The sequence below is a fragment of the Stegodyphus dumicola genome, chromosome X1 (genome assembly GCF_044657685.1).
Source record: "Stegodyphus dumicola isolate Sdum_Otavi_A_Nest chromosome X1, ASM4465768v1".
NCBI classification, from domain to species: domain Eukaryota; kingdom Metazoa; phylum Arthropoda; class Arachnida; order Araneae; family Eresidae; genus Stegodyphus; species Stegodyphus dumicola.
Window position 1 is genome coordinate 241,717,321 of NC_140780.1, and position 16,014 is coordinate 241,733,334.

The 16,014-nt window shown below is 36.2% G+C and overlaps 1 protein-coding gene across 2 annotated transcripts in view; it reads right to left on the reverse strand.

Moving 5' to 3' along the window:
• The window catches only part of Synj (synaptojanin), a 227,582-nt gene that overhangs the window by 26,049 nt on the left and 185,519 nt on the right, over positions 1 to 16,014 (reverse strand). For both annotated transcript variants that reach the window (XM_085807291.1, XM_085807290.1), the window contains 2 exons: positions 14,470 to 14,682; positions 14,276 to 14,354 (listed from right to left, as the gene is read on the reverse strand). In XM_085807291.1, the coding sequence (XP_085663417.1) occupies positions 14,276 to 14,354; positions 14,470 to 14,682 (292 nt within the window). The remainder of the gene's footprint in view (positions 1 to 14,275; positions 14,355 to 14,469; positions 14,683 to 16,014) is intronic.

Sequence of the window (16,014 nt, forward strand, 5' to 3'; positions counted from 1 at the left end):
GGACAAAATGATAATTTTAAAAAAAATATTTTTATCATCATAAGAACAAATATTTAAAGCAATTGAAGATAAGATGCTGACGATACGCTTTTGAATTTAAACATACCTTTTTTCCCCCAAGTTTAATGAATTAACAAAGTTCTTTAAGAAATCTTTAAAAACGATTTTAATATACCATATTTCCCCCCCCCTAACTTCTTAGTGCCACATTCTGAGAATGTTTGAAACATTAACGTAATTTTCCTCTTTGCCAGAGAAACAGATCCTCCAATTTTTAAAATAGATTCGTCCACGCGGTGATTGATAGTTTTTGTCATATTAAAAAAGCAAAAACCTCGCAAAATACATGGAAAGAACACCCTGAACTTTTCCTTCTAACGGTTAAACTTTATGCCAGTCTAATACAGGAACCGACCGATCGAAAAGCAAACAGGAACTGACATTCAGTATACGATCTCACTGAGTCAGCTGCCCAATCACCTTCTCTAATTACTTACGAATGATTTGAGATCTAACGAGCAGCAGAGACAACAATAAAAGAGGTTAAGATTCAAGTTAGAGGGAAGCAGAAATGAATATTTCTCATTAGATTGTAAGGTATATCCTAATTTTATAACAGTTATTTTAAGCTTATGAAACTTTCCTATCTCTTCTAGCTTCTGTTTACAATTCCTTACGAGAATGAGTTTACAGAATCGCGTTAATGAAATTAAATGCAAATGAGAAGTAGGAAGTATTTAAGTCAAAGTTCCACTGAGAGAGGATTAGGATTCCTGAATAGTGCGCGTTTGCCTTTGGTCTACCTCTCTCTAACTGTTACTACGCTCGGCTGTATTACGTGCCTTTGATAGCTTCGCTACATAATTTAATATTACGGGCCAACTAGGCTAGAATTGTGTTAGCTTCGTCTAAATCTCTTTAGTTAGTCATTAATTAGTTCTTATTTCTTACATTTTAAGTTAAGCCCAAGCGGAGGCTTTGTTGTAAGCACTGAGAAAGGGGCTGACTTTATATCTTTATTTGGAGCAAATAAACGGTAATTAACCCTTCTTGAGTTTACTTTTCCGTTCTTGGACGTAAGCGATCATTCGCTTAGTTATTCACTAGGTACCTCAACACTTAGTTTAGTAGAATAAAAGGGAGGAACACTACATAGGCGCCCGAAGTATTTTGACGAACCATGGCGTTAGAAAAAGGAAAATTTACGTTGAACCCCTCCGACCAATCAAATCCCTAAGCCATTAGGAAATCCTGTGGGAGAATTTGGTTTCATCGTAGAATCCATGCGAGCAGCTATGAAGCCAGCCGTGATGTTTGATGGCAAAGGTTTCGTGATAACTTTGAAGGTGAATCCTACGAAATGCAAATTTGTCGCAAAGGAACTTAGATATCTCAGGTATAAGATCTCGAAAAAAGGAATCGAAACTGATAATTATAAAATCTTAGCAATCAAGAATAATCAACCTCCTAATACAGCCCAAAAATTAGCATCCTTTTTGGGCATGTGCTCATACTATCGGTCCTTCATCAAAGACTGCGAAGATAGATGAACCCTTGCTGGGTTCACTGCGTTCGAAGAATTAAAACACGCATTAATTAATGCCCCAGTTCTCAAGTTCCCGGAAGAGGAGCAGAATTTAGAAACCGCGACAGACGCCCCTTATTTCGCAGTTGGCGCCGTCCTCTCCCAAAATGAGCACCCAATTGCCTACTTCAGAAAAACGCTGAATAAAACTCAACAGAACTATACCGCGACGGAAAGAGAAACTCTCGCTGTTTTGTTACCAGGGTGTAGAAATTCCTGAGATTTTGTGAATTTGAGAGTTTACTTTGGAGAAGCGCCCCGGTGACAGTCTAATTAGACCCGGGGTACTCAACCCTGTGCCCGAGGCGACCTTGCATAGCGCTCGCCAATGTTCGGTTAACCTTTTTTTGCTGCAACAGACTTTCTTGAGATTGCACACAGGGGGATTCGGCGGGGGGAGGGGCCAGAAACTTGTTTGGCACTGTCTTGAGTTTCGGCAACATCGAGGGTGATGGCGTGTCTTAAGTTGATCCTTCTTATCAGCTCTGTCCGGTTTAAAATGACAATGCTAACTAAATGACAATGCGAACGCGGGCCTCGGGCCTGGTAGGCCCAGCTACCTAATTTCTGAAAAAAGAGGGAGATTTTCTGTATTATGTTTTTGTAACGACGCGCGTCCTCGCGGGTTGATAGGAGGATAAAGTTTTAAGATTGGGGGCACGATATTACAAGGCTCACCACACCAAAAAAAGGCTGACAAATTCTGACAAAAGTGGAGGGAACTGCAGGTCAGAGTCGACCCTTGACTCGACTGCATGATACAATTATATTAAGTATTTAACAAGGTACAAAGGGCAACTTTTGACCCGCGTTCTTCACCAGTCTCCTCTGACCTTTCGGCAGTGACAGTGTTAGTCGTGCACCCAGTCTTGTTCGGCATCCTCATTCTGCGTCGGGGCTTAGCGATTTTTTTTAACCGCTGCAGCACGATGAGTGAGCCCAGGAAAAGGCAGAAGATATACAATTACAATTCCAGCTGGGAAGAAACGTATTGCTTTGATAATGTGAAAGGGAAGTGTGTGTATTTGCTCTGTGGTACTTCTGTAGCATTGGCATAGAAACATAATGTGGAACGTCACTTTCAGACGAATCATGGAACATTTGCAACGAACTTCCCGGAGGGTTCGGAAATTAGGAAAGAAGAAAGTATGTGAGCTGAAATTGAAACTTTCAGTGCAGCAATCAGTATTTGTTACGCCAGTTTCAATGTCCGAAAATACAACAACGGTTTCGTTTAAAATTTCTCACTTGCAGGCGAAGAAGAAAAACCATTTCAAGACGGTGAGTTGCCGAAGGAAGCATTTCTTGCAGGTGCCGAAAGCCTCTTTGACGGATTCTCTAACAAGCGTGAAATCATCAATGCGATTCAGGACCTTCAGTTATCAGACAGCATTGTTTTAAGGAAAATAGAAGCAATTGCTGATGACATGCAATCTCAACTGAAGAGAAACTTAAAAACATGTGAATGGTTTTTTCTCCAATTTGATGAGTCCACGGATATTTCTGACACGTCGCAGTTAGCTATTATGATAAGAATTGTATTTAACGACTTTTCTGTTAAAGAAAGAATTATTAAAAACTCTGCCTTTGAAGATGAGAACACGAGGAGAGGACATTTAAAATGTTAAGACGTTTGCGGCAGAAATTGGTTTGCCGCTTAAAAAGCTATTGGCAATTACCACAGACGGAGCACCTTCCATGACAAGGAAGAACCGACGGCTTTGTCGCTTTGTGCAAGAAAAACGAATGTTTTTCAAACTTCATGTCTTATCACTTCATCATTTATCAAGAAGCGTTGTGCGCAAAGATACTTACTTCTATTTGAACACGTCATGAATGTTGTCACTTCGATTATGAATTCTATTCGTGCGGCTTTTTAAAGCACCGCTGAAAGACTCCGAAGATAAAACAGTCGACCTCATCTAGCATGCAGAAGTCCGATGGCTCAGCAGAGGTAAAATTCTATCAAGGATTTTATCTCTAATCGAGCAGATAAGAGTTCAAGCAATCTAACCCTGACAAACTCAGTAAACGCATTGAAAAACTAAGTGACTCTCTGTGGCTACTTGATCTAGCTTTCCTCGCCGATATCACTGAGAAACTCAACATTTTAAATCTGGATTTTCAGAATAAAGACAAGGAGCTGGCTCAAATGATGGCATCTGTGAATGCTTTCAAAGCCAAATTGACATTATAGGTGTCTCAAATGAGATCAAAGTCCCTGGTTCATTTTCCAAACATGAAAAAAAATAGCGAATGTCGACAATTTTGGGTCTTTGCGATTTTCGGCCATCTCGAGACGTATCTGGACCAATTTGAAAAGCGATTTCAAGATTTCAGTTGCCTCAAGCCAGTGGTGAGCTTCTTTGTTCACCACGAAGCAAGAGGAACCGCCACAGCAATTGCAAGAATTATTGCTGGACGAGTGGAAAACCTCGAGCTGGAAATAGTCGAACTGAAGAATATTATCCTGCAAGCACATGCCAAAGATGTACACTTCTGGAAAAGAGCAGGTTTCCATTATTAAGAAGTATTGCATATAAAATCAAATCTTGTTTCGGGTCTACCTACCTTTTCTGCGAACATCTATTTTCAACCATGAACATTATCAAGTCGAAGAGCCGGAGCAGGCTCACTGATTCGCCTCTTGACAATTGCTTGCATGCGGGAAACTCAGCGTACGCACTTAACGTACATACGTTGGTGAACGAAATTCAGTGCCAAAAATCGCCTTAAGTGCAACACCATAAACAGAAGCGACACGACTATACTGTAAGTAATAAAAACTTTGTGCATGAAATGTATGTTTTGTTTCCATCTCGATCCATTTTTTCGATCTTCTATATGAGAATGCTTTTTTTTCTTACAAGCCAGCGTTAAGTAGTATTGCGATAATATCCTCAACGGATAGCCTGAATATCACTTGCGACGGAAAAGTTATGTGGTGTGTGCTTCGCTTTCTGAAACTGCCTTGTGTGCCCCAGCAACGAAAAAGGTTGAGTACCACTGACTTAGACCATGAGGCAAATGGTCGCTTGTAGTCGGGGAAAATATCTTTCACCCCCAGCTTATTCGTTGGACGTTAAAGCTGTAAGGAGTTTAACCTAATAATAAAACACATGCTGGGAAAGGAAAACGTTGTCACGGATGCCCTATCAAGAATTAAGATTCACGAAGAGGGAAATACAGTCAGATGTACGACGCTCATTTCGAGAATAATTAAGTCCCGTGAAACAATAATTTCAGAACTGAAGACGGACCATGAAGTCAAAGCTATTTATGCATATTTTGAAGACCCCGAACATGTGCACATAACGGCAGCACATGTTCAGCCAACCACGAAATCATTGATAAATTGCTATTTTATACGAAAATAACTAACGAGAATCAAGAGTACCGGCCAGTGATCCCAGCGAGTCTATGATTAAATAGTTTAGAAGAGCTGCATGATTCGTCCATTTCGATTCACCTAGGTTGTAGAGACATTAGGTATTTTTTTGGAAGAAGGCAAGACGAAAAATTAGCAACGCCTTCGCCGGGAATCGAACCGCGGACCTCTGGAATACGCGCCCAGCGTGCAGACCACCACACAACGAAGGCATTCCAGGAAGGCGGGAGAAATACCTTATATACTCCCCCTTTTAAAGGGCGACTGGGGTTTTAGGGGACCCAATCGCCAAATCCTAGGTGTGGAGAATCATCCAACACCCTTTTAGTTCGGGCGCCACTGTAGAGACATTAGGTATTTTTGGAAGCAGGCAAGATAAATTAGCAACGCCTTCGGACCTCTGGAATACGCCCCTAGCATGCAGACCAACGCACCACGAAAGCATGCGAAGGAGGTGGAAGCAATACCTTATAAGGCATCAGGAAAACATTGCAAAGAGTCTGCGAAACGGTTTATTTTCCACGATACAGAATGTGGTAACGGCGTAAGTCAGGTCTTGTCACATGTGCCAATTAATTAACGACGTTAATTATAACCCGGCCGAATACTTAAATAACAAAACTTTCCCCAATGAACTGGTAGGCATCGGTTTGCTCAGACCTTATCCTAGAACAAGGTTAAATAAGAACAAATATCTCTTAACTATCGTTGCTCACTTCTCCAAATGGGTGAAAGTAATTCCCCTTAAACGAGCATCAGCAAAAACAGTGTCAGAGTCTTTCTTAAATAAATATATTTTAAAATACAGGGCCCCAGTAAAAGTAATATCTGATAACGAAAAACAACTTGTTAGCTAGTTATTTAAAAACCTTCGCACAGGACTTGGCATACGCGACCTAAAAATGGTACCATATAGGCCGCAATCGAATATAGTGGAACGTGTAAACAAACGTATTGTTAATGTTATTCAGGGATAGGTTAAAAATTATTGTGAGCTTTGGGATAGTTGCGTCAATGAATTGGGCTTTACTTTAAGAACAGCGAAACATGATACTACGCAAAAGATCCCCCCCCCACAGAACTCTTTCTAGGGAGGAAAATTTTAACTCCTTTAAAAAAACTCCTTTTTGTGCAGCAAAGGGAAGAGAATTTAAGTTAAAGGACATTCAGTAAATCATTAACGAAGCAATAAGAAACTCAGATTCAGCTAGGCAGAAGCAGAAATACTATTATGACAAGAATAGACGAGAGGTAGAATATTCTGTGGTTCAAAAAGTGTTAAAGCATTCTTTATCATCTGGGCCAGAAAATAGAGTCGAAACGTTTGAGCCCAGGCTCAAAGGGCCTTTTGTCATCAAAAAGAGTTAAATTTACCAACCTTATATTTAAAGTCTACCAACAGCCAGGAAATAGTTGCTAATGTTGACAAAGTTAAACCATATTACGGTCGAATTGATTTCAAAATCTTAAAAAGATCTCTTTCAGGATCCTGGACGCGTGCCAAGAACTGTGGATAGTCAAGCAACAAACTGGATTACCCCAGCAGAGAAAAGGAAGCAGGCGGTAAGTACGAATGAAAGGCTAGTAAAACAAATCCGCCGCAACAATGTCCACGGCCAGAGTTTTCCTCTGGAAAAGGGGAAAAGTGCATGCAACAAGTGAAAGGTCAGTAAAGAAGGTCCCTTCGCAATGAGGTCCAGTGCCAGCAGAAAAGACAAGATTACCAACAAATGGAAGACCTATTAAACGAGTGGTACAATAGAGCGGTCCGGGCGCAACGAAGAAAACCATGGCAGGCAGTCATCATTACCCATCGACAACCACCCCAAGGGAGGTCGGAAGTGATCCAACACGAAGAATTCTCAGGAGTAAAAGGACAGCCAAGGCGGTATCCCCGAAGCTTCAACAAACAAGGAAGTCCAAAAGAAGATTACAAAACCTGGAGAAGACGCGTGTCCCCCAGGAAACCAAGTGAAGGGCGGAGTACCAGAGTCCTCAATATTAAAAAACTGCAAGTCTTGCAGAATGTCATACTAAGGCAAGCGGCGGGTTGTCCGTGGTTTATTAGAAACTCGGCAATCCACCGCGAATACAATGTACCATATCTGAATGAATTTATGGCCTCTGGGCCTCAGATTTTATAGAAATATACCTAAGGTTTCCAATCCTACCATACCTGTACTAAGTTATGACTACAATACTCAGGCCTACAAAAAAAGGCCACGTGCTGTTCTAAGACACCTAAAATAATTATATGTAACTGCACCAATTGTTCTATACCTTTGTTTCTTTCATATATAATATACTATTTTTCATTTTTGCATTGATGTACCTAATAACTTGCTATTGCTTTTGTTTTGTGTTGTTTTATGTACTAAAATTATGAATATGAATATCTAAAAGTGTCACATTGGGCTCTTGGACTCTGTTGCACATTGGCATTTCTTTTTACTACCTTACTCCGCACTTATCCTCGCCCTATGAGGCGTGTTAGCTACCGAAGTAGCTCAGTCTCTTACGGATCGTATGGACTCCATCTCCATGAATAATATTCTGCTAAGTGCTACTATTTATTCACTCATATCAGCATTGATCGACTTAGCACCAGGTTAGGAACTGTATCTGTTAGAAAATCGCTAAAGACGTTATCCTAGGGTAGCGCACCATGCTCGGGTACCTGTCTGCAAAGTACAAACGTACAAATGCTTGATCCGAATCCTCAACAGTCAAAGGTGATCGAGGAAGTCAGCCCGATTCACTGCCAAAGGGAAGAAAAGGAAAGAATTTCTGGCAGAAAATGCAAGTCGCCCGAGGAGGAAAATCAGATTAGAGAACCTGAATTACCCCAGCTGGGAAGCATTCTGCCGGAAAAGAATGAAGGACTACAAAAAGCAAAAAGATAAAGTGAAAATTTTCTTTGCTTTCTCATTTAGAATTCAAGTTCAATTTAAGTCATTTTGTTCAAAGTTGCTTTTCTCGAGTGAGAACTAGCATTAAAAGCTGTTAGATACAAGAATTTTGAATTTTGAAATCACAAGTTTGTGAGAAAGTAAATTGTAAATATCTTTTAGTCGGAAGGACTCGAATTTATGATGAAAATTGTTGTAAACTTGAACTTAAAATTAAATTTTAGGAAAAGATTGTAAACTATGTATAGAAACTGTGTAACCTGTGATGTAAAATGAATTTAAAATTTTATATGCTAAATGGGAAAAGAAAAATTGTTTGTGCTGGAAGTAAAATTTTACATGTTGATTGTAAAAGTGCTTTAAAGTTAAACTTTGTTTAAATGAAGTTAAAGCGTAAAAAGTTAAATTGTAAAAGTGCTTTAAAGTTAAACTTTGTTTAAATGAAGTTATTCTCGCAAAAGTTTATAAACTTTTGCGAGAATAGCACACTAGGCGTTGTATTGATATTAAGTGTCAGTTGAAGTCTAGTGAGACTAGATTTCATTTTTGTTAGCCAGATGGTTAGTTGTCAGTATTGTTTGTGGTAACACAGTACTAAGATGATCATTTCATAACAGATCAACTTTCTGGAAAGTGTGTGTGTGTGGGGGGGGGAATGAGTTAAAACGTGACTGAATGAAATCTGTTGAGGGCCAAATAAATGTAAATTGGAAGTGAAATCAGAAATTTTTCCTAAAAACACAATACTAATTTTTTTCCCTTCCAGATATTTTGAAAGGACCAGAGTATGTATCATAATGATGTCAAGGTTAAGAAGATGTAGATACCTAAACCCAAGCAAGAATTTTTGTTAGAATGATGTTATTTATCTCAGTTTTAACTTAGGTTTAGATCATTTCTAAAGTTGGCTCTAACAGAAATTTAAAACTTTGATTTCAATAATGAGACCGAATTAAAAATCAAAAGTATTAGAAGTTAAACTTGGAATTCTTAGGAATTTTTCTAGAATTTAAACTCTTAACAAGGCTGTTATGAGACCTTTTCCTTCGAGTACTTAAATTCTGGTGGAGAAAAATGTAAAGTATATCCAAATTTTACAATGGCTATTTTAAACCTTCCTATCCTATCTCTTCTAATAGCTTTCCTATCTACCTTTCCTATCTCTTCTAATAGCTTACAATTCCTTACCAGACTGAGTTTCCAGAATCGCGTTAAATGCAAATGAGAAATGGAAAGTATTTAACTCAAAGTTCCACTGACTTCGAGAGAGAGAGAGTTAGGATTCCTGAATAGCTTGCATTTCCCTTTTGGCTATGTTTCTCTAACTGTCACTACCCTAGGCTGTATTGCATTCTTTTTGATAACTTCGCTAACTAATTTAATATTACGGGCCAACTAGATTAGAACTGTGTTAGCTTCGGCTAAATCTCTTTAGTTAGTCATTAATTAGCTCTTATTTCTTACATTTTAAGTTAAGCCCAAGTGAAGGCTTTGTTGTACACCTTGAGAAAGGGGCTGATTGCATATCTTTATTTGGAGCAAATAAAGGGTAATTAACCCCTCTTGACTTTACATTGTAGTGAGTGTTGTGGATCCAAGGCGTTCTTGTGAATATAACATAATTGTATTAATTCTTATTGTATTAATCCAGAACTTTCAGAAGACATAGTACACAGCAAAAATCTATCTTTATTTCAAGACTTCGAATATGCGTGTTTTTCCTTCTCGAACAGCAGGTCTCTCTCTCTCTTTTCTCTGTGGCGCTTTTACCTTGGGTTGTCGTATTTTTTCAGCACACACTCGGGGGCGCAAGGCGTGCTCCTTATGACCACCGAAATGTTTCTATTCTTGGACTTGCATGATTATTCGCTTAGCTGTTCACTATGTTCCTCAACACTTACATTAGTAGAATAAAAGGGAGGAACACTACAAGATATTGTGAAGATTTTATTATGTATTCTTACTGGAATGTAGGTTTCTTTAAAAAAAAATAATATTGTGATAGTTACCTGCAGTTTATAGATGACTACTTTTCAATTGTTATGTTTTTACTATAATCGTGTGCTTTGGAAATTAAGATATTCACATAATTGTCCCCTATCGATTTTCAAACAATTAAAGTCAGTAAAAAGTGGGGAGGTAATACATGAGGAAATGTGGTAGTTCTAATTTCGCAAAAACTATTAGTTCACCATTATTTTTAAATTAAAATTTTAAATATACCTATTACATTTTTTTTTAAAAAGTAAAAGTCAATTTTTTAAAATTGCATTGTTAAAAGAAGTCGATAAAAGGGGTGGGAAGCGATGCTGTCACAGTTAAACTGAATAATAAAAAACAGTGCCCGGTTTCTAGATTTTTTGTACCATGATTGTTTTTAATTTGAAGTCAAATTTGAAATTGTCACCAGACATTTTTAATGCTTAACTTTCTCTTGCATTGAAAGTTTTAAATAAAGAAGGTCAAAAAAATTTGCTTAAAACATTTTAAGATAACATCCAGGTTTATATACGTTATAATTTACATATTTCTTTGAAAAAGCTTTAAAAATGGTATAAAATTCCAATTACAAAAAAATCTTTTTTACCGCTTTTTTTTTTTTTTTTTGGATTAAACGAAAATTACAGATTGCAGAAAGAGAAAGCAGGAAAATTTAATTAAAAAGACATTTCTATCAAACATAAATTAGCATTACAAAACAAAATTTGAAAGCTGATTAAAAAAAAAAAACTGTATAGTCATTAGGTTAATTGGAAGCAGAAAAGATGAAAAATATGCGACCGCCTTTGCCGGGAATTGAACCACGGACCTCTGGAAGACCGGCCCAGCGTGCTAACGTTACACCACGAAGGCATGCTAGGGAAGTGAGAGAAATACCTTATAAAACTACTTGTGAGACTTTTACAGAACTTGACGCTTTAGCATAATTGAGCGGTAAAATCGAAATATAGAAAAAATCATTGGCCTGTAATTTAAGTCCAAATTTGTGTCGGAGTTGTAGATATGGGAGTTGTATATACAGAACCATCTTTTTTTAACACTGTAACTCAGGTCTATTCTTTTGCTTGTGTTAGCAAAACAATTTGTGTATCTTTAATGTAAATATAAAATGTTTATAAATATCATTGGATTTTACAATTTTATGCAAATTTTCATATCAAACACATGAACTAAGAAGTTCAAAATTTTTGCCATTGATTATTTCATTACTTTATTTAAGTACTGATTAACAATTATACACAACATTGAATACACATGTTATCCACCATTCATTGATATGAAATTTTATGTCATACAGCATGTCCTTTAAGAAAACCTAGGATATGCTCTCCCCCACTACCATATCGGTTAAGCACAGAGTTTCACGGCATTAGATACATAGTATATAAATTTTCCTTTTTTCAAAAGGATCTTAAATTGGAGCTTAGAACCGAACCTTTGAGGAGTCTGACTGACCTGATCTCTCATTCTTTAAAATATGCTCTAATTTTAAGAAATTCATTTTTTCTTTTGTATATTGCCTGTTTCAAAATACCACGTTTGTATGTTGCTTGCATTTTGCCTGCAAATACTGTTTGAAAACCATTTCTTTACAATGTAAGAGATACTGAAATTTTGCACTCTCTCTATCATAATAAGCAATATTAAGGGTATGTTTATACACTAGCTTAAAAAGTATACTACAAAATGGGAAATTACGATTTTAAAAGGAAATCCTAATATAAGAACACTTATATTCAGAGAAATGTTAAAAGTGGCATTGAATACGTGATATAAATAAAAAGTTCCAATCATTACAATTTTCTGCAGTTTCTTCAAAAACTATTTCTCATTCTTTGCACTTGGAAAGCCTTAAACAAAAGTCCCATTATAGGCATATAGGTCTAGCTGGACATTTTTTTAATCGTAATTTGTTTGTATTCATTCATGTACTGAAACTGCGTTAGTTCTTTTTGAAACAAAGCATTGGTATGCCAGATAAAAATCTTTACAAAACACATATAGCAATCGTTAATGGCACAAACAAACAATTGTAAAACAAAATTTAAACCCTGAATGTAACAATAAATGAAGTGGCTTGTGGACACGTTTTCCATACTTGTTTTTACAGGTATTTCCTCTGCACAAATTGCTACTCGATCACACATAATTCTAACCAATTTTCATTCTAAAATTCCCTTAAGTCTTTTGTAATTTTGACAATATATTTGCACAGTGCTTCAGCTCAGCAATTTGCATTAAGGCCATAAAAAGGTATGACTATTCCTTGGCACTTACGTTCACTTTGCATATTTGACAGGAATACACAACCATGATTAATTGATTAAATCTGTAATTTCATCTATAAAACTAGAAACAAGTAAAGAAATTGCTTTTTCTTTCTTCACAGCATCCATAAGATTTTTTTTACATGAAATTCAAGAGACCATTTTGAATAGTAGGCAGTGTGTAACAGAATGTTGCTCTTTTAGGAAATCTAGTATATTTTCTAAGCAATATTTTTTTAGCAATATCACATTTTTCTCTGTATTTATACTAGAATCAATTTGCTCATTACTATGGTTTCTGAATAGCAGTTCTTGTTTTCTTGTTTTTTCATTTCATGATTAACATAAAATCTATTCTAGATGAAGAAAGCTTTAATGCAGCAAATATACACTCATGTACAAAATTAAGATAACTTGCACATTATGTCAAATTTCTGAAAGTCTAATGGACAGATTTTAATTATATTTGGTATGAATACATACTTATAACACAGAAAAAGATGTACCATTCAAAAGTCATTTTAGGTATGCAAGATTATTAGTAATGCTCATAGTACAGATGTGTCGAAAATCCACATTCTGATATCAAACCGAAAATGAGTCTAATATAGGGTATGGTTCCCTGTCACAGACAGACAGGTTATGCAGCCATATGGCATCCCGGACAGGAGACAGTTGAGGAGCTCCTGTGGCAGCCAATCCCACTCTGCAGCAAAGCAGTTTACAGTTCAGGGATGGTTCTTGGAAGAGGATGGCATGATGAAATTACCCTTCCCAGTGTGTCCCATACATGCTCTATAGGATTTAAGGTCAAGAGATTTGACTGGCCAACGCATTCGGCGAATATCCTTACTTTCCAAGTAATCATCAACCAGCTGAACCCTACGTGAACGAGGGCTGTTGTTCATTAACAGGAACCCAGGACCAACTGGGCCCCTGAGAAGTCAAAGAACTCTAAAATCTCCTCTTTATCCACTGACAATCCACTGACAATTCTCAATCTCATTCCATCTTCATTTACTTTACACTTTATAAAATTTACCCAACTCTTGCGAGAAACACGGAGAATGTCAAAAAGGAGTATGAGCACTAAAAATGCCTAAAACCCCACATGCGTATATATCCCCTCTTACAGTCACAGCTCTGCATACATGCACATGTACACTTACGAACTGACTCTGAAAATCTGCATAACTCTTTGGTGGCATAATTAGTATCTATGGTTCAATACTTTTTATAAAAATAGATATAAATTGCAAATTTTCTTAATTTTGTATATGAGTATATAAACCTCCAAACTTAAACCTCAAAAGGCCCATATAGCTACCCCAATTAGTCTCTGCAAACCAAGCTTAAATGCACAGCAATCTTGCCTACTTGCCTCTTGAGGAATCCACTTTAAGACACAGTTTCATAATATTTTTTTAAAAAAAATCCCCTTTTCCTTACAGAACAAAACTTGCTTTCCAATGAAATACAGATAATTGCTTAAATTCCAAAATAATATGTTTGCTTCATGTGGTAAATTTCACCTTTGTCAATTATACAGGGCCTTTGTAACATTTGACTAAAGGTAGAATGTAATTCAGAAAGTATGGGGAGTTGAACACAGTGTTTCTTCACGGCCTTCATGTTAGTTTTTTTTTTTTTTTTTTTTTTTTTTTTTGACAGAAAAACATGATGAGGAGAATTTAGGATATCATGCAACAAGATCCTAATCCCAAGCCTCAAAGCCAAAGTTTCTAAACTGTGACTGACTAAAAGATGAATATATTTCTTGTAAAATTTAACACAGAAACTTCTTTTTAATAGCTATGCAGCCTTTGTTTATGAAAAACATTGAGAACATTCTAGAACCAAAATATCTATGCATACTTTGAAGCCGATGCTCCAAATCATAAAAAACTCAAACTAAAGTTTATGGTACACAATTATGTATCTTTAATATTTCATTTTTATGTTCAAATTGCAACCTAAACACATTTCATAATTAGCAAGTTAGAAGAAAGTTCAGTTACATAGTGACTCATTAAAATTCTATAACAAATAGTAAAATAAAAGTAATTTCATGAGAAATTAAACTGAGACAACTTTTTCAGAGATGGTTTTACTGATGAAAAATTACCTCTTTGTCATTGTAATCTAAGGCTTCTAGAGCAAACTTTACTTCTTTAAATATAACATATACTTCATCACCAATAATTCTGCAATAAAGATGAAAAGTTTACATTTCTGAAGAAACGGGTACTTTAAACAGACTCTTTCATAAACTAATTAATATAAAATTCTTGTGAACTATAGCAATATAAAAATGCATACCTCATATGTGAAACCTTTTCCTTAAATATTTCATGCAGAAGTTTATATTTAAAGTCTTCTTTTAAAAATACTTCAGGTTTTACACTTTTGTTTTCAAAACTAACAATAATAGTGCCATCAGGCGGACCAGATTCAATAAGTTCTTCAAATATTTCCAATCTCTTTGGGCCATTGATATGCAGAACTTCAACATCAATTAATGCAATAACAGGCCTAAAAGAATTTTAAAAATTTTAGAATATACAATCTATTTCTATACTGAAACTTGTGTTGTAAATTTAAAATGCACACACAAACACACACACACACACACACACAAAAAAAAAAAAAAAAAGTATTAACAGCAAATCATTGTATTATGTAAAAACATTCCTGCTGAATTATTTTTATTGCTGGTATCTGAAAGCAGAAAGATCTATAAAGTTTAATCTAGGGCAATCTATAAAATTTGTATTTCAATGAATTCATAAAGTATATACAAAAATGCATAAAATTATTGGAAAGGATATTTAAAACAATTTCAATACCTAAGCTGCTTAGTTACAATTATATCTATCAAAAGTTTCTAAGAATACCTATGAATCCTGAATATAAGGGTCTGCTTTTGAACTGTCATTACCACATTATTCTTTAGTCTGATCACAAATGAGCATTTGCTCATAATAGACACCTGATTTGAGGATATTTATGAAGAATATAGCATCCTTTCATATCAATCCTTCTATCAAACAAATCCTACTCTCTTTTCGTCAGAATCAAAAGATAAGCCATAACTTTCAGTCTGAATGACCATCCAGTTCCCCAGAGCTAAAACCTTGCAATTTTTTTAATATAGACAGAATTCAAGTCATAGGTTTTGTTATTAATACATCTTAACTTGTTGGCATGACAGTGCTCAATAATAATGGTTGTTACATTCAGCATTAATTCTGAAGTTATTTCATGTTCTTTTATCAATGATGATATTCTCTTGTTGATTTTTTAACCGTTAAGGTACTCATTAAGTCCTACATCAATGTACACTGCCTGACATAGAAAATATAACATCATGAAAGACTGGGTAGAATGTGATGTAAGCTGAGCCATAGACAAAGCATGCATGTGTAAATAAGAGATGTTATTTACAGAAAGATAAATTTATACAATGCTAAAATATACAGGGAATCAGTAAAATGTATTACCACATCTCGCAGTGATACAAGCTGCAACCCTACAAGATACAGGTTCTAATAATATGCTGAGGGATGGAACACCATATGCTCTGAATCCTCTTCCAAAGTTCCTCCTCTGATAATAGCTGGGGCAGAGCAGACACGCGACAACCAGTCACATTCCGGGTATGCTCGAACGACGAAAGATCAAAGGACATCACAGCAAAGGCTTGTCAGCTAACTCACGATGTGTGCAATATCACTTTCTCCTGCTGAAAAATACCATTTATGCAGCCGCTGAAGGTAAGGTAGCACAACCGACTGCAGAACCTTATCAACATATCTTTGTGCCGTGAATGTGAGTCTAATGAATAAGGCTGATGCTATTTGCAAA